The 21,569-nt window shown below is 37.2% G+C and overlaps 1 protein-coding gene across 3 annotated transcripts in view; it reads left to right on the top strand.

The window, feature by feature from the left end:
• Positions 1–20,803, top strand: part of znf385a (zinc finger protein 385A) — a 145,016-nt gene extending 124,213 nt beyond the window's left edge. For all 3 annotated transcript variants that reach the window (XM_056448852.1, XM_056448853.1, XM_056448856.1), the window contains 4 exons: positions 10,284–10,613; positions 14,112–14,296; positions 14,441–14,533; positions 15,105–20,803. In XM_056448852.1, the coding sequence (XP_056304827.1) occupies positions 10,284–10,613; positions 14,112–14,296; positions 14,441–14,533; positions 15,105–15,332 (836 nt within the window). In that variant the 3' untranslated portion in view covers positions 15,333–20,803. The remainder of the gene's footprint in view (positions 1–10,283; positions 10,614–14,111; positions 14,297–14,440; positions 14,534–15,104) is intronic.
• The last annotated feature ends 766 nt before the right edge of the window (positions 20,804–21,569 follow it).

Consider the following 21,569-nt stretch of genomic DNA (forward strand, 5'->3'; position numbering starts at 1 on the left):
GTGAGAGCTTGAGAATATACTGACTGTAAAACATGCACGTCTGGTTTTCTACATTCACACACGGAGGAATAACCTGTGTACACCTGGTATTAATATGTGTTTTTGTCAATTGTAGACGATCACAAGACGAGAGGCACATTACAGTTTACACCCACCTGATTTGTCCATTATGGGCAGCATTCCATGTATTTTAGCCACGTACCAGTTAATGGGTGCAGATTTGAGCTTTTACGTATGTTTTGATCTAATATTGCAAATGTATGAATACAAAGAAAGCAATGTACATGCAGCAGCAGGTATAACACTTTTTTGTTTGTTGTTTTTTTACATTTTTGACATTTCTGGTTAGTTTGCTTCTACAACAAGTCCTGAAATGTGGAATGAGCACTGTTATTTGGATAGTAGGTGGTCTTTTGTGGATATCTGAATGAATTTGACTACATTTTCAACTACCTCTGGAAGTTGACAAACTTAAAACTGTTCAGATTGACAAAAAATGAATCTTAAGACCACATGTAAACATGGCCTGCGTTATAGAAAATGAAGCTCTCAATCATAAAACAATACAGTCTATTCTGCTCAGAAATTCTCAAAAGATAAGAATGAACAGCAAGAACACCCTAAATGACTCCCTGAGTCAAAACTAGAACATAAAGAGCCACAAAAATTCAATTTTCTCCAAGTGTGTGGTCTGACCTCACTCTTCCAGATTCAGCCAAACGCCTATTCCCAATGCTAAAGGTCTGGGGTATTTCAGAGAGCAATTACAGCCCCAATTGTACACTAACAGAAAGAGACAAAGACAACATCCCTTAGTCCCAGTGCAAGATTTAAAATAGCCAGTGTATGAAATGGTGCATTCCTTGTTGAAACATCTTGAGGAAGTCTTGGTGAAACCACTAAATGGTGTGACTTTGACGGTCACTGCTTGTTATACAGCTTTATTGGGAAGGCTTTGCTGATGTGTTTATAAAGCTGTGCAGGGTTATTAGGTATTAGAAGCCCATTTGTCTCAGCATCAGAATAAACTTTGGGATTAGGATGGCTGGATGGAGTAGAGGACAAGTAGTGGGCGAGAGATGGTGATGGTGGATATAAAAAAGTTGGGAGGCTTGAGGATTAGCTTGGAGGGCAGAAGGGAAACATCACAGTTGATCTTGTTTAATGAGAAGTGATTAAACGTTGGCAGATCGTGATGATGGTGAGATGAATTGGGGTTGCTGGGTTTATGAACTGTCAGAGAGTGGGTGACTCCCTCTTGTGCCTGTTATTCTTCCTTCTGCACTTTATTTCTCCGCTCATTGAACATTCCATTCTCCTGTTAATGTCAATGTCCATCTTTGTAAAAGCATCAGGAATGAGAGGAACCCAACAACTGATTGAGGTTTTATGAGTAGCTTTAAACAAGTGTTTGAATTTCATCTTTAAACTACCACTATGCCAAAATAAATCCATATTAAAGACATTGATTTAAAGCCTCTGTTAGGTTTTATTCTTAAGAGCTTCTCTGCAACTTGGAATTTTAAAATAACTATTTTTAGCACATCTCAAATCTAGAGCCAAGTGGTCATGAAACCGAATAAGCTGTATAACACAATATCGGACACATTTTAGATGAATAAATTAAATGTAGTGTTCTACATTGACAGTAAATTAATCTGTGTCTGGATACTGTGCGTTCAAGAAACCATTTTTATCAAAGTCTTTTATCAGAGTTGCTGAGTTTACATTGTTTAAATAATTTCTTTTTATATTGTTTAGTTTACAGAATGACCGGATATTTTTCCTCCATCTCCCTCTTATAATGTTCATATGCTTTGTCACAGAGGGTGGAGGAGAACAGTATAGCTGTATCTCTCACTGAGGGATTTGTCTGTCCGGAGAAAACTGTCTATAGTCCTTAGGCCTAGAAAGAATTCCAGCGGGAGAGAGCCAAAACAAACTGGCCATGATCTAAATGTGAAACCAGATACATATGAAAGAATGTCGTTTTCCGTCCAAGCTTGCTCCAGTGACCCCGACCCCTAGCGGGCCTGGTCCCCTCTTATTTGTGTATCCCCACAATCGCTTTGTTTTGATGCCTTCCTATAATACTAGTTTCAGAACAGAGCCTTCATTGAGCTGCCAACCCCTAGAGTCCTGACAGCTGCAGGTCCATCTGGACATTACAATCCCAGCATGTGAAAAGATTGTATGTACGAGACTGTACAGTGTAAAGACATTTCGTAAAAGTTCACTGGGCGTGTTTCTCTTCACTTCTGCCTTTTTACCCTCCCTATGCAGTTAAGAGTGAGTTTAAAAGCATGCGACCTGATATTGGGGATGCATCAGGGCTCTGTACTTGGGCCTAATCACTTTATCATACTTGTCTACACTTCTTGCTTAGTGTGTGGTGGGGTTTATGTGAAAGCTCAAGAGGAGCATTCCCACGCTTCATGAGAAACACTAGGCCGTGTTGGACCTCAGCTGCCGCAGATATAATTTATTGATGATTTTCTTTCATGCATCACTAGAGCCAGCATCTTCGTAGAGGTGGAAAGACAATACTCAGACTCAGTGGAGTCACCTTAACGGTGCTTATAGAGTTTCAGTTGCCTTTTAGGTGTTTCCTTGACTACCTTCTCCCAATTATGTATTATTATATTATATTATATTATATTATATTATATTATATTATATTATATTATATTATATTATATTATATTATATTATATTATATTATATTATATTATATTATATTGGATTATATTATATTATATTATAAGTGTTAGTTCACCCCATTTTTAAAAACAACCAAATGTTTTTAGATCAACCAAATGAGGCAGCTGCTGCACAGAACAATCTATCTCTGTCTATTCTATCTAGTTACCTATCTATATAAATACACTTTTTTTAAACTGTTTTATCTGCACCAAGGCCCGCTGCAACTTCCTCCTATGCTGTTTCCTTAACCTGCAAGTCTTTATTTTACAAATTATTTAGATCCTAAAGAACTGTATGCTTCTCAAGCTCTATAGTGTCATTCATTTCTTTTCAGGTGCATTCGGTCACAAGACAATCGCCTGTGATATCATGTGATTTTGTTTGTGATTGTCAGGATGTAGGCCTAAAGTTATAATAATATTTATACAGTATAGTTATAATGATATTTATATATGATCAAACTAGTGTGCAACTTAAGCAAAACTAATACCAAAATAGTTTTAAATTTGTTTTTGTAGTTCGGGTCCAAATAAATATTTGTTGCCGTTTTTAATCGTTTTTAATCACTGTTACATTAATTGAGCGTAAGTAATGCTCACGCCTCGTGCTGACACGATACTTCTGCGCGCGCGGCATAAAAGCTCTAATCTGTTAACATGGACGCGAAAAAAACATGTGCTGCTCACGCTTGCAGTGTGAAACAGGCTTTAATATAAATGACCTTTAAAAATATATTAAAACATTAAAAATTTCATTTTAATTGTATTAAATGTATACAATAATAAATAAATGTTGCCTTGGTCCAGCCTATGGCAGAACTATTCAAACCTGAAAAAGAATAATACTTGCATGGATTTTTCGCTTTTTTCTTTTACAAGGAATTTCAGCTGTGGCTTGTTTAATTATGATGTTTGCTTACTCTATATTTTTAGCTTAAAATTTTCTGTTGTAGGGACACTTTTACGGGACCAAGGGTTTGTTATAAGACTTGAATGTGGCTAACGTGGCCAGTAATAGTCTGGAGATTTGGCAGGATGCACTGGAGGTTTGGCACTGAACAATCTTAGCTCTTTCAGTTTGTCCCAAAGATCCACTTCTTCACAGTCGTCTGTTTAATGAAGCCATACATCTCCAGCAGTCGCATTCTACACATCTGGAGATTGTACAGACACAGAAGGCTGCACGACACTCATCTGGCCCTCCATATTTCACAGCATAAGTGCCATTAAATTTCTTTCTCTATCTCTGGCAACACTGTTATATTGAACTACAGTGGCAGAATCACCACTCTTACATGCAGACTATAAAAAACGATGAGAAACGTTTGGTAAACAGGCCTGCTCTAATGGATGTTGCATCTGGGAAACAGCGGCCTGAGCAGGGTGAATGAATGCACACACAACTCCATAATTAATAAGTCCCAACTCTCATTGGGGCGTCTCGTTTCAGGGCTCATTAATTTTTGATGATAGGCAGGGTAGGACTGGAGTAAAGGCCGGTCTCTTTTCTACCTGACCCCTCCATCATCTGATCCACCTGAACTGGTCACAACCAAACCCCTGCTTCACTACGTCACATGCCATTTTCTCTGCTATAGCTCACCGGCTGTGAAACTAGAGCAGCTTTAATAACAGGTTTAATTTACTGTCTGGTAACTGAGAGATTGTTGGTGCGGGTTCAGGTTATGTCTGTAACTAAGCAATCATAATTCTACTGAATGCACAGGCATCATTTAAGCTCCCGTCAATTGATGGAATAAAACACACAGCAGTGATGTAACTAATACACACAAAGTAGGGCTGCACGATATTGGAAAAATCTAACATTGCAATATTCTTTTATTCTGCAATATACATTGTGATATGAATTCATTAGATGCACTCAAAAAATGACGTTTGCTGTTTGTTCAAACTACTGATATAAATTGAGCTGAAACAACACAATTCTGGATTTTTTTTTATACAACTTAATTGTTTTAAGTTCAACCCACTTAAATTAATAAAAAAACTACTTAATTCCTTCATGTTGTCCCAACTCAAATCGATTGTGTGGAACCATAGACTGTAAAAAAGAATAGTATCCGTGACGTCATCCATAGATATCTGAAGAGCGCAAATGAAGCTACAAGTGGGCCAACCGGCGACATTTTGTTCTTGCGTCATCCCTCCAACTGGGGGTGATCAAACAAGGGCAAGGAGGTGAAGCGTGATCGGAGCTACAGATGCCTGCTAGCATTTTGCTTAGACAGGCTTTTCTTTGGGAGAAACGCTTAATACTTCATTACCTGCAACTCGTTTGTGTTCTGATCACATGTGCTTGGTTGTACATTATATCAGTAAAGTGTTTAGTCTTTTTAAAACACTAATACATTGAGCCACTAAGCATTGTTCTTATGACGTTTTTTTTACAAGAGGAAAACATGAATTACTTCCAAATACTTCAAATATGGTCTGTATTAGTAAATGCAAGGCTATTTATGAAATCCAGGCATAACACTGTATGACAACGTTTCAGATGACCGTTTTATAGTCTATAGCTAATCAATCTGTCAGATTCTGAAGTGCATTCAAGTTCCAAAGAGAATGATAAATTATCTTAAATATAACAAATACATTTATAGATATGGTATACAAGTATATAAGACAAGAGAGAACATAAGTATATTTATTCACTCGCCTGGGAAATGGAGGCCATGTGAATGGTTTGTGAGAAAAAAAAAAGTGCACACAGCATGCCATATTATTATTATATATGATAATTGTATTATCATATTATCATATATGATAATTGTAAGAAATAATTCTAAAAGGCAATTGACTGTGTAAAATCACAATAAATAAAACAAAATACATTGTATATGCTGAGGTCAACGGCTAATCAGCCGGAATCAGCTTAGGTAAAGTGACCACGACCAGCGAGACTTAGCTGTCACTCCAGTGGCCACGCCTTTAATTGTGCAAACTTAATATAACCTAATATAAAGGAAAGGGATAAGTTATAAGAGATGATTCTGTAAGGGAGTTAATAAAACATAATAAACAACCGACAAGCACAGATAAATTTAAGAGAGAAAAAGATACAAATGAAATAAACAGTGTCTTATTGTTTTCAGAGGAAGTCGAAATGTATTCAGGTATGCAGTAATTGAATAATTAAATGCACAATAATCTTCGTTTTATGAACAATTCAATTAAAATTTAATCGCTATTCATTTTTCAAAACTACAAATGGTACAATTTCTTATGTCTGAATGCTTGTAAAACCCTCACACAGTAACAGGCATTAAAAACCACTTGCGAAATAATAAATTATAATCCAGACTCAACATTGCATATACTCGCGATTTGACAATTGCGAATGATCACATTGTGATATAAACGCTGAAACGATGTATTGTGCAGCCCTAACACAAAGCTTTTTTCCAATTGGTTAAAATGACCTGTCAATGCTGTTGTGTGTTATAATAAGAAAACAAATATTATGTGGAGGTGTGTATAAAAGGAGTTTTTGCACGCATATCAATAACTGCATTGTTATTAGTATATCAGAAGGACAGCATATCTGATATGCTGTATTTTATGCCAATATGCTGAGTATTAATACAAATATCATTATAGAAATTAGTATTACTATTATGCATTACTATTTTTATAAGGTAAATGCAGCCTTGGTGGGAATAGGCTCTTGAATGAAATGAAATGTAATATTTAATATTTTACACCGCAGCAACAAAAAAGTTTAGCTTAACACTTTAGTTTAATTACCAATTCTCACTATTAACTACTGGCTTATTATCTGCCTATTGTTAAAAAATTAACTGTTTATTAGCACATAATTTACAGTATCTTATTCTTATTCTTAATCCAACCCAATAGTCCCAACTAGTAACTTAATGACTTTTAATAAGCAGCAAATTAGAGGTTTAATGGGTTTAAAGTCAGAGTTAAAGGTTTGTTATTAGTGAGAATTGTACTTTTAAATTAAATGTGACCAAAGGAATTTGCGGCATCCCATCCAGCACTTCACCATTTTTTATGGAGCCCATGATTCCATTGCCACTGTTTGTTTGCTAAAGTTGCATGTTAAAAGCAGTATTAGACCATAATATTTGGGCTTTCTTTTGGACCTCTGAACCCTGATGAAAATATTTACATCATTACTAGCTATTGTGTTTACAGCATCTGACTCCTTCAGCAGTGGAAGGAAGACGCGAGTTAATTTCGACATTAAATATGAGTCCTCTGAGAGTGCATGTTCTGTAACCGCACTTTGAAATATGCAGAGCAGGAATAAATGGAGGGCAGACGGTCACACATTGCAGCAAACATGGAGGGCATGTCAATGATGGTGGTGGATGGCAAACATCCAGAGGATGGAGGATTTTGAAATCCCCCATTACACACACGCTCCTCCACCCCCTCGGCCAAGATCTGCTAATACAAACCACATGCATAAAGCCAAACCAGCATTTTTCTGAGTGTGCGAGTGCGTGTGTGTTTGTTAGAAGGAGCGGCTTGTAAGGGAATGGGGAGTGTTATGGAAAAAGGAGCACTGGGAATATTAGCTCAGAGTTAAAAGTTCAGGCATTTCTGAACCACACCTGCACCACATGGTCTGCTCCTTCTTGTAAAAGCTATTGGACGAAGCGCTGATCTATATTTGGTGTTTTTTTAAAGGGTCATGTGGTTTGCTGTAACATCCTGTATCTTCCAAAGGAGCAGTATGTCATCACCCTGTACTTTGATCCAGATGATCTTTATGAGGCTCTGACAGGAGCTCAAGCCCTAAAGAAATACAGCGCAGCCTCTCATCTGCTCTGCAAACAGAGAACGACACTGAGAAATCTGCCGGGAAACTTTGTTAAACGAAGGATCTGGTTGCTTCTAACCAGCTCTTATCCACCTGCCATTCAGGATTTGCCACCACTGAAGTGGCTGTTGAACTTCAAATGCCATGGTGAATGGTATGTTTCTGGGGAAGAGGGAAATTGAATTGGAATGACTGGGTTTATGTAAGACGTTGTGGTCAAATGTTTGTAAAATTACAAAAAGCTGATCTCTTTAAGGAAATTGAGTGGTGAAGTCACTGCTTATTTTCCAGCCCAAGAGATGCTTGTTTGTAGTCTTACTGATGCCATAATGTGTGGGCTGGTTGTTTGCCCTTTAGTTCTCTCATATAGTGGGGAAAGAAAACCCTCTTTTTTTTACTGAATGTGACAGCTGGAACAGTGTAATGTGCCGCTTCCAGTTTAGTGTGAATGTCAAAACGATTGCACATTTTGTAAGTTAACTGATTCTAGCACTGCCAGGACTATGGGTTTGATTTTCCAAAACACACAGGCATAGTGTTTGTATTGTCATTGTACATTTATTGTGATTAAAAAAAAAAACCTGGCAAATGAATTTATTCAGCGAGAATGCACTAAATTAATTAAATGTGACAGTAAAGACATTTATAATGTCACAAATCATTTATATTAAATCTCTCTTCATAAAAAAAATGCTCAAAAAAGCACACAATCTCTACCAAAGTGATTACCAGCAAAAAAAAACAGCTAAGAGATTTGCAACATTACAAATGTTGACCTGAAGCAAATAAGTAAATAAAAATCAGACAAAAGACAAATAAGACTTACTTAAAGCAAAGACTATAGAATACACAAGACGTGTCACTCATATCATTTTGAGGGGGGGAAAGTGTAACGGTCAATATGGCGAATACAGCTCCGCCTACTAGTACAGGAGCCAATCATTGATCGCTATAAACCTCAGTGAAAACTTGCTTCAAAGAAATAAGAAATATATCTAAGAAAAGCTTGAAATCTGTCATTTTAAATGAACCAAGTGCACTTGAAAACAAAAGTTTTTTGGTTTTGTAATCTGAATAAAATGAACACGAGGTACAGTCTGTTCTGTCAAACGCACATTACATGACAGCAACTACTCAAACGCCTCACAAACGAATGAAGAGTCGCTGTCATTTCTGGAGGAGATTCACCATCAAGACCAAGTTGTGAGTTTGGACATTAAAGACCAGGGCAATCTGACAAAGCATTATCCAGAGAGTGATAATGTGTAACACTGCCATAAATGAGGTTGGTGTCGTGATCTCGTTCCTTTCCAGTGCGCATGCGCATTGGCTTGGGCACCCTAAAAAATGCAGATTTTGTTTGATTCGAACTTTAGAAATTAAACTTAGGAGATGGCTAATTTTAATAGTGATTCCAAATATGTAATGTAATCATAAGCTTGGCAAACAGTTTTGGAGAATTTGATGTTTCCCTAGTCAGACAGAATGCCCGAGCATACTGCGCATACTGTTGAGTGAAATAACTTGCCTTAAAGGGACTTTGCTTAAAGTCAGCATGAACCAGAATTTTCTGCAGACTTTTATTTCAGAATGATGATGTATTTCCAACTCAAACATTCCAGAGCAGAAGAAAAGGTCAAATTTTGATTAAAGTTTAACAAAACAGTTTTGTTTCCAGTGGATTAGTTGTTCGCCTTAAGAATAACAATATGCACTAGCAAAGTAAACATTGTAAATTTTGGTTTTATGCAGATTTAAATGGTCTTAAATGATGAAAATTACAATCATATAAAGCACTGAAAATGACAAGTCCATAAAACTATAGGTGTATAGACTGTATAAAATCTGCACATACATATAAATATCTAAGGATTTTAAGCATAATTTATTCTGTCAATCGCTGTGGTTTTTGGGTGAAGGTAAAGTAGAAGGTGAAGGTAAAGTCTCTTGATGCACTTTGCTCACTGCAACTCTCTGATTGGTTGATTTTTTTCTGTACAGCATCATGAGTTGAGTTTTTATGCACAACTTCCACATAATGATATGGGTTTAACTAAAGTATATACAATCAATTAACACCATCAGAGCTCACAAGTCTGTCTTTAAAGGTTTATCAATTATTAAAAATACCTTTTTCTACTGTATATGGACAAATGAATGGTGTTCTTTTGACTGCTATTTCAGAATTATTTCTGATAGAACATGTGATACTGAAGAATGCAGTAATGGCTGCTTATAATTCAGCTTTGCTATCAGAGGCATATATGTAAAAATATATTTAAAAAAACAGTTATTTGAAACTGTAATATTTCTGTAATATGTGCATATATATACACAATACATACAATAGCCATACGCTAGGCAGTTATGATGGATTTTGCTTGCTCTCCTTGTCATTTAGCAAAGTTCAAAACTTTAAACTGTACGGTTACATATTGCTCAGTATCTCCCATTTTACGTCACAAAATTAAGCAGAACAATATGTGAAGGCTCATAAAAAATACAAACATATGTAATTAATTTTGTTTTATGTAGTCAATTTTTTGCAAACTTATTTTTATGTGGTCTATAAAAGCTGGGGTTGCACACTTTGAGACGAGGTATTTGAGGTACGCCTGGTTTGCGGTTTACAGGAAAAAAAAAAAAACATTTCTGTGGCTCTTGAATTCCTGCACAGCACTTTGTTATTTTCAAAGATGAAACAGCAGAGCCCATTAACTCCCATAAATAGTCCATTTAAATGCCATTTTGTTGTTTGCTTTGCTCTCCAGATGAGACACGGCCAGAGCCACAGTTAAATGGACCCGCGGTGGCCCCGGGGTCCATGACAGTTTCCAATCCACCAACCCCAGAGTCCCCTGGTCCTTCTGCCTGTCCCCTTCTGCCCACCCCTACTACACCACAACCACCTCCGGCCAACTCTTCGTCCCCCAGCTGTGGCTCTTCAAACCCAGAGCAGGCAGGCACCGGGGCCCCTGGGGCTCCATCAGTCACTCCCAGCAACCCTGAGACCGAAGAGGACAAAGCCAAGAAGCTGCTTTACTGCTCACTGTGCAAAGTGGCCGTCAATTCACTCTCCCAGCTGGAGGCCCACAATAAAGGTGAACATTCATTTAGCGACAGCTCTTCTGAACTCAATAATGTAACATGCTGACTGATTACACAATAAAAAGTCTCCAATGGGTGCTTAGAGGCAGAGAGATTATTGATAATAGTAAATGCTCCTTATGGACTTTCTTGTGAGGGACTCGCTAGTATGTAACTGTGACTATGAATGATTATAATATGCTATGATTTTAGTCATTTGCAGATATCCCAACGTCATATGCAGCAATGGTATGTAGCTGAAATAGCTTTTCATTACAGGAAAACAACACTATTATGAGGTAATATTAAGGTAACTGCTTATGTGGTGGCGATAGTTTTTGCTTGGGGACTCTTAACATGTTTGAAAAAGTGGCACCATTTTATTTTATTTAAAAGGAATGGCTCTAAATGAAAATGTTTTTATTTTAAATTTGGAATAAATGTCCAATATTGCATAGCACTCCTTCTCATACTTCAGCTTCCACATTAAAGTTCCTGAAAGCAAAGAAGGTCAATGTGCTCCAGGATTGGCCAGCCCAGTCACCAAATATGAACATTATTGAGCATGTCTGCAGTAAGATGAAGGACCAGGCATTGGAGATAAATCCAAAGAATCTTGATGAACTCTGAGAGTCCTGCAAGCACGCTTTCTTTTATTTGAGTCATTGCAGAGATGAATAGATGCAGTCGTTCATGCAAGCTCATGGAAGTCATACACAATATGCATTCTTTTTCAACTACACCATGACTTTATATTCTATAGTCTACATTAAGTTCTGTTAAGTGACAAGAATTTTGTCTCAGCAAAGTCAGACCTTACTGTCCTAATTATATAATTAAAAATCAAGTCATATTTTCAAATCATATTTTGGTAAAATAAGCGTAATCTAGAGGCCTTTGCTTTTCATATAATCCACTTCTGATACCAAATGATCAACTAGAAGTCAAGTTATTATTTGTTGTTCCTAAAACTTGGATAAGCAACAAGATTTTTGTCAGGTATAGAGTATAACAGTTCAGTTCATTTGTTTAGGTTTTGGTTTGCACTCCATATACTGTAGGGATATCACATTCCTTGTTCTATTAAACATGAAGTTTGATTTTATGCTATGCATTTATTTATTTCAATTTATTTTAGAACAGATTTATTTTTTACAAATCAGTCTGGATTAGAGCCATGGATATCTTTCGCTGACAAAATGGGGAAAAAAATGCACTGCACAGCAGGATTTATGAAGTCCTTATTTAGTTTTTACTTGAACTTTGCCATTGGCAACTGTTAAATTTGGACCTTCTGGTTGTCTTGCTCAATTCCTGCACAAATTACTTCAGAAGACATAATTATTTTAAAAACAGTCTGCAAGATTTATCTTGTTCTGGGAGCAGCAGAAATATGCTTTGCAAGCTCAAGGCAGCTCACAAAAGAACACTAGCAATTACGTCCATCACAGAAAACCCCTTACTTCTAAAACAGACGTCTTCAGAAGCTTTCTCTCGCTCATGATTTATACACAACTTTACAGCGCCGCCTGTCCTCTTGGTTTGCCCCAAAGGTCTCCACAAAAATGAACTAAAGTAGATCAGTTTTTGCACTGCACTGCAGCTTGTAGTATTTTGGGGGAGTGTTTGATTTCTGCTGGTGTATCGAATGCCTGAGCAGATCTCATTCTGCTCTATTATTCAGTCTGTGTCAACACAAACAACCCTGTTTGGAGAGACGAAGGTGGATGTTGAAGAGACTGCTGCAAAGGCACACACACAACTCTATTTATTATTGATCTCCTCTTTTATTTAGCATGGAAATCTACAGTCATAGTTTCAGTATGGTTATACCGTCTAATTAGGGATTCCTCATGTTGAGCTCGTTGATTAAAAAGTCTGCTTTTCCTTAGGCCAAACTAAATTAATGCCTTTAAATAGAGTATCTGACACTTGTTTATGTGGCAAATTAAAAGGCGCACATTCACACTTTGATATGATGGAAGCCACATGGAAATCATTGCTCTTGGAACATGACCACGTTTTAAAGTAAACATTACAAGTTATGAGTGATATCAGGGCGTTTCTGTGATGAAAGTTAAATTTATAATCGTGGCCTCGGTTTGGAAAGCTATCTGGACTCAATACAGACCATTCCCTGAATTGATCAGGCCAAAAATAAAATCATATGTTGTGCAGACAACACTTCTAGCTCTGCAGCTGTATGTCCAGACCCAGCTATTGACTGCTGTTTCATCTGTTTATTTCTCAAATGGCATTTACAAATGACCATTACACAGAGAAACTAGCAATGCTCATAGTCTGGAACAAATCTTAAGTGTAAATATTGCATAAGAGCACATTTTGAACAGTGCAAAGATCTTTTGAGGTTGTTTCATGCCTTGTTTCTTCAAACGTAATCTTAAAGGGATCGTTCACCCAAAAATAACAATTCTGTCTTTGTGTACTCACCCTTTACTTGCTTCAAACCCAGAGTTTCTTTCTCTGTAACCATTGATTTCCACAGTTTCTACTATGGAAGTCAATAGTTACAGGTATTTAGCTTTCTTCAAAACATCTTCTTTATTTTTATCAAAAGAAAGACATTCATAAAGGTTTAAAACCATTTGAGTTGTGAATAAATAGTGAATGCATTTACTTTTTTTGGTGAACTGTCCCTTTAAGGTGACTTATTGGTCAAAGGGAGAAAACGAGGTCTGGTTTTGGTCTGAAAAATGGAATTTGTCGACATTCCCAGTGTTGGTTAAAAGCAAAACAAAGACATTAATTCCCAAGCATATGGACATCACGTGTGTTTTTTGTCCATATCTTAGCAGTGTTTTCATTGACATTGTGAGGGCAGGAACATGACGGCGCAACATTTAAGGAGAACCATGTGTTGTGTGGCTCTAAACACAGGATATAGAAAATTGATGAGCTTCGTTGTAACGAGGGAAGCCAAATTTAACAAATCTCAAAAACTTGAGGAATTTGGTTTTGAAATGGAAAGCCAGACAGACGCCTTGATTTAAAAACTATCCTGTACAATAATGTAACCTGAATGAATATCAAAAAGGATATGATTCACAAATGTGAAACATTCCAATAAAAGAATGGTGTGACTGCGTATTATACACATGGACAGGAATAAGACTCATTCCAGACACAAGCAGCTGCAGTCAAAGGGAAGCCAAGGAGAAAGATTCTAGAGCCCTCTTGTGGTCACATCTGGATGTCACAATGCTGTCTTTATTTTTATGTTATTTTTTATCTATTAAATTGATCCATCTTTTATTACTGCATAATAACATTATACTATTCATAATGTGTAATATTCTCTTTTTTGCATTATAACTTAAAAGGTGACTGTAAAGACATTTGTTATATAAAATATTAGTTTTCTGTTTATGTTCTCTTCATTAAGCATAATAATAATAAAAAATAATAAACATTACAAGACCCCAAACCCATACTTTACAATATATGCATTCACATAAGTTTTACAAAAACCATCATTTATCTGCGCTCCTCAGGCACTAAACACAAAACCATTCTGGAGGCCCGCAGTGGACTGGGCCCCATTAAGTCGTACCCACGAATAGGTCCGAAGCCCAGCGGGGAGCAAGGAGGCGGAGACACAGACCCCAATACTCAGGAACGCACCTTCCACTGTGAGATCTGCAATGTGCGGGTCAACTCAGAACTGCAGCTTAAACAGGTAAGCAAAGGTCATAGTGATCATACTTGATGAAACAACATTCATCTGTGTGCTCATCAGGTTGTTCATGATTCCCAAAAGACCAATATTAATTTGTGTTTTACATCTACCTAATTAAGTTTGGTATACTCCGTTTGTTTGCAGCACATATCAAGTCGAAGGCATCGGGACGGCGTTGCAGGAAAGCCAAACCCTCTCCTGAGCCGACACAAGAAGCATAGGGGAGCTGACCTTGCGGTAGGTTCTAACCAACAATACAACAGTTTAAATCCTTTAATGCAGTGGTCTTCAACCTTTTTATCACCACATACCGGTCAACGCTTGACAATTTTACCATGTACTGGAGGGGTTGGGGTTGGAATGGGGAGGGTAAAACATGTGATATGCAAACGGCCCCTAAAAGGCCACCGTCATTTGGGATCTCCATCAGTTGATCTTCTTGCACAGCCATGGTGGATTCACTTGATTTGGTAACAAGTGGGTTGCGGATCCATTTTTTGGCAGTTCGTGGGTCTTTCACTGGGCCTTTTCCCCTTAGCAAAGAATCTTTCCAAAGACAACGGTTTCTTACTCATTGTGCTGCTTGTGGGGTAAATTTGGGCGCTCAAGTGACCGAGATGTAGCCGAGAGAATACTCAGATAATAAATAAAATGGAAATAGCTAGTGATTTCTTGTGCGGCCCGGTACCAAGTGATCCATGGACCAGTACCGGTCCGCAGCCAGGTGGTTGAGGACCACTGCTTTAATGGGCTGAAAGACATGAATGTCATGGTATCAATGGGTCACAAATTGTTTCTCTTCATACAGGATCTCACCAAAGCATTAGGCGCCGGCCTCCTGCCAAGTCCCCTAGCTGTTGCTGCAGCGATGGCAGCAGCCGCCTCCTCTAATCCACTGGCTCTCAGAGCAGCAGCCCCCGCCCCCCATCCGCATCATCACCTCCTACAGCCTCCGCATCTCAGCCATGCCATCTTAAGACCAGCTCCAGGGCCTATTCGCACCTCACACGGGCCAATCCTGTTTTCACCGTACTGACTCCGCCCTCACCCCCCTTAGCCAATCACAGCCAGTCCGGAGCCTCACCTCCTAAAGCACACTGTGAAGACGACAAAAAAATATAGCGAAACACCACAGCAACGACAAGAATCGGCTCATCAACAATAACGTCAATCATCAAAGCAAGCAGAAGGGGGCGCAAATTGAGAGCAACCAAGAAGGAGGGTGTGACTGGCGTTCCAACCCTCTTTCCATCACCCTTAACTGCCTCCTCCATCAGTGTGCGTTCGTTTGGATCGAGTGATTAGTTCATCGGTGGATAAATGGACAAATGGAAGGACTGCTGGAATAGAGCAATATTGTATGCTGAGTGCATCTGACGTCCTTGTTCCTTCCCACTATTTATACTCATACTGTGAGGTAGCAGCAGTCCTGTCGTAGCCAGACATGCTGGATTGAGTTACGAAACTTTCTAGAGACCCCAAAAAACACACGGTTAAATGTTTCTGTACCTGTTGTTCTGAATCAATACACCCTCGACCCTATGCACCTTGAGAAACCGTGTTACATCAGTAAGCTTCTCGTAGTATTTGCTGTATTCAACGTGTCCTGTCTGGCTTTGGCGTCTCTGCAAGAAGAAATGACCACAGTCTCAATTGCAGTTCCACCATGTCAAGACTTAGATCAGGGGATTGTGGGAAAGCTGCCCGAATCTTTCCGATTGCTGGCTCGCATTGAGTATGAGAAGCTCAGATGGTGTTGTCGTAAAGCTGACTTCACACAGTAGCATCTCTCTAGAGAAATGGAAAGATGCAGAAGAGATACTCGAGATCGCTTTTAAATCCGTTAACACAAGGAGCAACCGTCTGAAAAACCCCAGACCCCTGTCTTAGATCTTAGAAAAATCAGTAGACGTCTATTTATTCTATTGTGTAGCGTAGTTTAGTCCAGTACATCCAAGCTGGTTGACTTCTGAAAATTTTCCGAAGTGAAATATGTACGTAGAGGATGATGTAACTGCTGGTAGATGCTGAAATAAGACGGACGGGTTCTTTGATTCTCAGAGAAAGGCAACAAACCTAAGCACACACTTGGACTAACAGTATATACAGGCTCCTCTGTTCATTCTATCTCTGTATGTTCGGTGGACATTATGCAACCCCAAGCAATACGCCTCCTCCCCCTTCTGTCCAACTTCTGCGTTCAGTGTCACAAGACGCCTGCATCCTGACAAAAAAACTGACACCGCAGGTCAGCTACTCCAGCGGACACATAAGAGCGAAATGACGAAAGCGAAGACGCAGAGGAGGTCAGAGGACATGACTGTGCAATCTCCCCTTTTTTGGTATGAACTTCCTGTCTTGAATCTAAAGCCATGCAATGCATATTATTATTTTAGTTTTTTTATTATGATCAATTGTTGTTTTTTTTGTTTGTTTTCATAGCACACGGTTTTGTTGAACAAATATTGTTGTGAAAATTCTGACGAAAAAAAAGAAAAAATGAGAACAAAATGAAAAAACAAGAATATTTTTCTATGGAAGATTGAAAACCTGCACTCGGGTGGGATTGAAATGCGTCCTATATGTTGTGGAAAATACATCTGGAGGAAGTGGAGTTCACAAATGGATAAACATCAAACTAAGGCCTGCCGTGTTGGTGGTCTTCCATTGACTAGCAAAGTGCGACGATGTCTTACTGTTGTTTGGATATTGCAATGCAATAAGCAATTGAATTATGTCATTTGTTGTAGAAGAGCATTTCTAAATGGTTCTGTATGGCTGCTAATAGGCCTCCATGTTCTTCCACAGAGAAACAGTAAATTAGCCTTTTCAGTACAAAAAGCTGGGAGTTTAAAAGCAAGAAAGGGACACCCATGGGGACAGACCCTTCATATTAAAGGGTCTTCTCTCATCTCGGAGCGAGGGACAGGGTACAGTATATCTGAACGCAAACAATGTGTAGTCAGCCATAGCCTTTGCGTATGTAGCTTAGTTCACATTTTTGTTTGTTTGTGGCATTGTTTGCATTGTGTGGGAAACGTCATGGTAATGCCATTACTTCATGCTAACCGTTGTTAGCATCCACCATTGTGCTTTGATGGAACTTTACCTCTATTTCTCATTAGTTATCAAGGCACTAGTAAGGGTGCTGTAATTTCATGTCAGTGTGTATCGTGTCGTGTCATGTGCATATAGCGTCCAATACTTATGATGAGAAGAATCTGCCTTGAAGGGATCGACTTTACCATAAAAACAGAAAACTTCTGTCATTTGCTCACTCTCTGTGTCATTACAAAGCTTTTTTATGCAGCTATTACACATTATAAAAATAAAATAAGTCACAGTACAACAAAAATGGACCTCACAAAATGATGAAAAATACAGATGTGCAACATATCAAACTGAAATCATATTGCTGAGTTTATGTACTAGAGGTACATATCAATTTATAAGAGACACACTTTCATGGCAATTATTGAGAACTGAAGGCTAATTTACACAGATTAGCAAATTTCTGTAAGATCTGGTTATGGCTGTAGCTTCATGCATCTTTCCTTCAAAAAGAAAATATTACATTTTAATAAAATAATAAATAAAAATCCTGCAAAACTCCACCATCATATGGGAAATATTTTTTTCTGCCCAAATTTAGCTGTTAAATGTTTAAAAACCAGACAAATTAATATTCAACAAAATCATATGATCTCAAAGCTTATAACAGATCTGTCTTTTTAACCCTCACCTTCCTACATGCTTTTCAGCTTTTCCTTTTAAATTCTTTTTGTCTAAACTAGGCATGAGCCAGTATAAGATTGAACACAATATATTTTATTTTAAGAAACACTTTCAATATTTTGGAACAGTAAACATGTCAATCTAAAGTTTCATTCATTTTCTTTTCGGCTTAGTCCCTCTATTAATCAGGGGTTGCCAAAGCGGAATGAACCAACAACTTATCCAGCATATGTTTTACACATCGAATGCCCTTCCAGTCGCAACCCAACACCGGGAAACACCCATACATGCTTACATTTACACTCGTACACTACGGCCAATTTAGTTTACTCTATTTACCTATAGAGCATGTCGTTGGACTGTGGGGGGGAACCGGAGCACCCGGAGGAAACCCACGCGAGTCTAAAGTTTCAAAAACTCAGATTTCCTTCTAACTTAAAAGGGCATCTTTGGTTATCTAGCTTTTCTTTGGATATAAAGTAAGTCTCTGCACAGGTCAGGTCTAAAGCATGCTTGGATGCTGTTTTATAAGCGATTTGTTTCTCAAATATATCCTGAATCGTGGGCTGACCAGTAGCTTTTGATGTTAAGGGTCCATTTCTTCTGGAGATACTGCTGCCCTAAAGTACTAAATTAAATAGTCATAAAAAAAACACGTAAAAAAACAACAACTTACAAATACCTTAAGAACGGTATAAAAGAAAAAAATGTAGCGATTTTAAAACTGACTTTTCCAAATCACAGTAAACCTTGAAACCGGTAATCCTCCGGTGCCTAGTCTAAACCGGAACATATCTATTTATAATATGCACATATCACATTGGGGGTTAAGGGTCTATCATATTAAAAATATATTTTCCTATGAGGAACCTACTATTGCACTTTATTGTTTAAGACAAAAAGGGGACTTAATGTTAAAAAAAGTTGTTTCACTCCACCCAACAAAGATGCACGAAGTATAAAAAGGCTGGAAAAATCTAACGTTGCAATATTTTGTTATTCTGCGATATACAGTTGAAGTCTTTTAATTATTACTTTATATACTTCTGATTATAAGCCCCCCTGAATTATTAGCCCATCTTGTTTATTTTTTTCCCCAATTTCTGTTTAACAGAGAGAAGATTTTTTCAACACATTTATAAACATTACAGTTTTAATAACTCATTTCTAATAACTGATTTATTTTATCTTTGCCATGATGACAGTAAATAATATTAGACTAGATATTTTCCAAGACACTTCTATACAGCTTAAAGTGACATTTAAAGGCTTAACTAGGTTAATTAGGTTAACTAGGCAGGTTAGAGTAATTGGGCAATTTATTGTATAATGATGGTTTATTCTGTAGACTATCGAGAAAAAAAATAGCTTAAAGGAGCTAATAATTTTGACCTTAAAATTGTTTTTAAAAAATTAAAAACTGCTTTTATTCTGGCCGAAATAAAACAGATAAGACTTTCTCCAGAAGAAAAAATATTATCAGACATACTGTGAAAATTTCCTTACTTTAATATTTAAAAAAATATTAATATTTAAAAAAATACAATAAAATTCAAAAGGAGACTGATAATTCTGACTTCAAATGTATATCGTGATATGACTACAGTTTCACCAGATATTTGGAAAGAACTGATCGTTTTAGACCGATTGGGATGATTCTGTAGAAAAGTGCATCTGCATGAAATCTTATAAACAAATCTACAAACATAGATAACTACTACAGTAAATAAAAAAATACTATTGAAATAAAGTGTTTTATCGTTTTTCCTACAATTTTAACTGTGCAATTTCTTATCCCTGAATTCTTTTAAAAATCATTATACAGTCACAGGCCTCAAAAAAAACACAAACTTAATATAAATATTGCATATCATGAGATGTGACTATTAGGAATGATCACATTGCAATATCGATGCTGAAACGATATATTGTGCAGCCTATAAAAATAGTTGATGATTCTTGTGTGATGTCTGTTTTCATATCTAAATTTTCTGACCCAAACGTAACTGTTTTTGTCTATATTCTATGACCCTCTTTACACTGAGGGTGAGTAAATAATGACAGAGTTTCCATTTTTTAGGTAACCCATACCTTTAAACTGCCCATTTGCGATCAGCTGTTTCTATCCCAAACCTAAATATCAAAACAATCAGTGGACAGTGATTCCAGCTGATTTCAGATGAGCGTTTTGGGAGAACAACACTATACGCACTGACACATGCTGTAGTCTGAAACCAGGTGTTCAATGGCCCATTGAAAACACATGAGGTGATAAAGCCATCACAGTCCACAGTCCCATCCGTCAACACTGTAAAGACCATGTTCATCCTGTAGTCAGAGCAATGTCATCACTGTACAGAATTGTCTTTGGTAGATTTATTCAACCTTTCAGGGCAGGTGTAATGTTAGTTGGTGAAGTCTATTTTAGCCTTAGCCTTATTCCACCCCAGGCCTCTCCAGGAGCAGATGCGCAAGGAGAAGCTTTGGTCAAACCTCGTCTTGCCAATAAAGTTATTTTTCAACTAAATTGTCAGATGGGAAAACAGTATGTGTGATGGAACGTAGCAATATTCAACTCATACTGGCTACTCTTGTTTATTGCAATAAGGAAATCAACCAATAGATGCATATGTGAGTAAAATATTATAGATGTAATTTAAATCAAACTGAAAACTATGGAAATACCTGGTATCGGAGAAACTTGGAGTTACCATGGGGAAAAAAGAGGGGGGAAATCAATGTCTATAAATCAATAAAGAATATTAAAACTCATGTCGTGCTTCTTTTTTCATTTTTGTTTTCTCTTGATTAAATGTTCTAATTTTAGTTCAAGGTTAAACTTTAAATTATTTAAAACATGAAGACATACACTACCAGTCAAACGTTTGGGGTCAGTAAGGTCTTTAAATGTTTTAAAATAAGCTTATCCTGCTCACCAACGCTGCATTTATTTCATCAAAAATTGTGTACAAATTGTAAAATGTTATTGTACTATAAAATAACTGTTCAAAAATAGATTCTAATTTACAGAGTATACGTATACAGGAATCAGAGAGTGAAATTCAATACCTTTTAAGACCTTTTTTAAGACTCTTTCCATACATTTTAAGATCTTATGACCACTTTAGGTTTAACACTGGTGAGATTTTAACTTACAGTGTATTTAGTAAATATTAAACTAAACCAAAACTAAAACTTTATTCATATACTGAATAAAAATCTGTTAAATCTAGCTAATTCAGCAGGTTGGGGCCTATAGAGGTGCAGAAATAATGATGTTGCCTTGGTTACTGCAATAAACAAAGCAGTATGACGTCAAATCTAGTAGGATTTCATTGATTACATAAACTACACAGCATCCTAATATTCACAGAATTAATTCAGGCCAACTTTAGCATACAATCATACATTGAATAATCAAAAATTATATAAAATTAAATACCTTGCAAAATAGCATTTAAGACTTTTTAATACTTTTTAAGGGCCTTAAATTTCTCTACATTGATTAATAAACTTTTAATACTTTTTAAGACCACAC

Source organism: Danio aesculapii, chromosome 23 (genome assembly GCF_903798145.1).
Source record: "Danio aesculapii chromosome 23, fDanAes4.1, whole genome shotgun sequence".
In the NCBI taxonomy this organism is placed as follows: domain Eukaryota; kingdom Metazoa; phylum Chordata; class Actinopteri; order Cypriniformes; family Danionidae; genus Danio; species Danio aesculapii.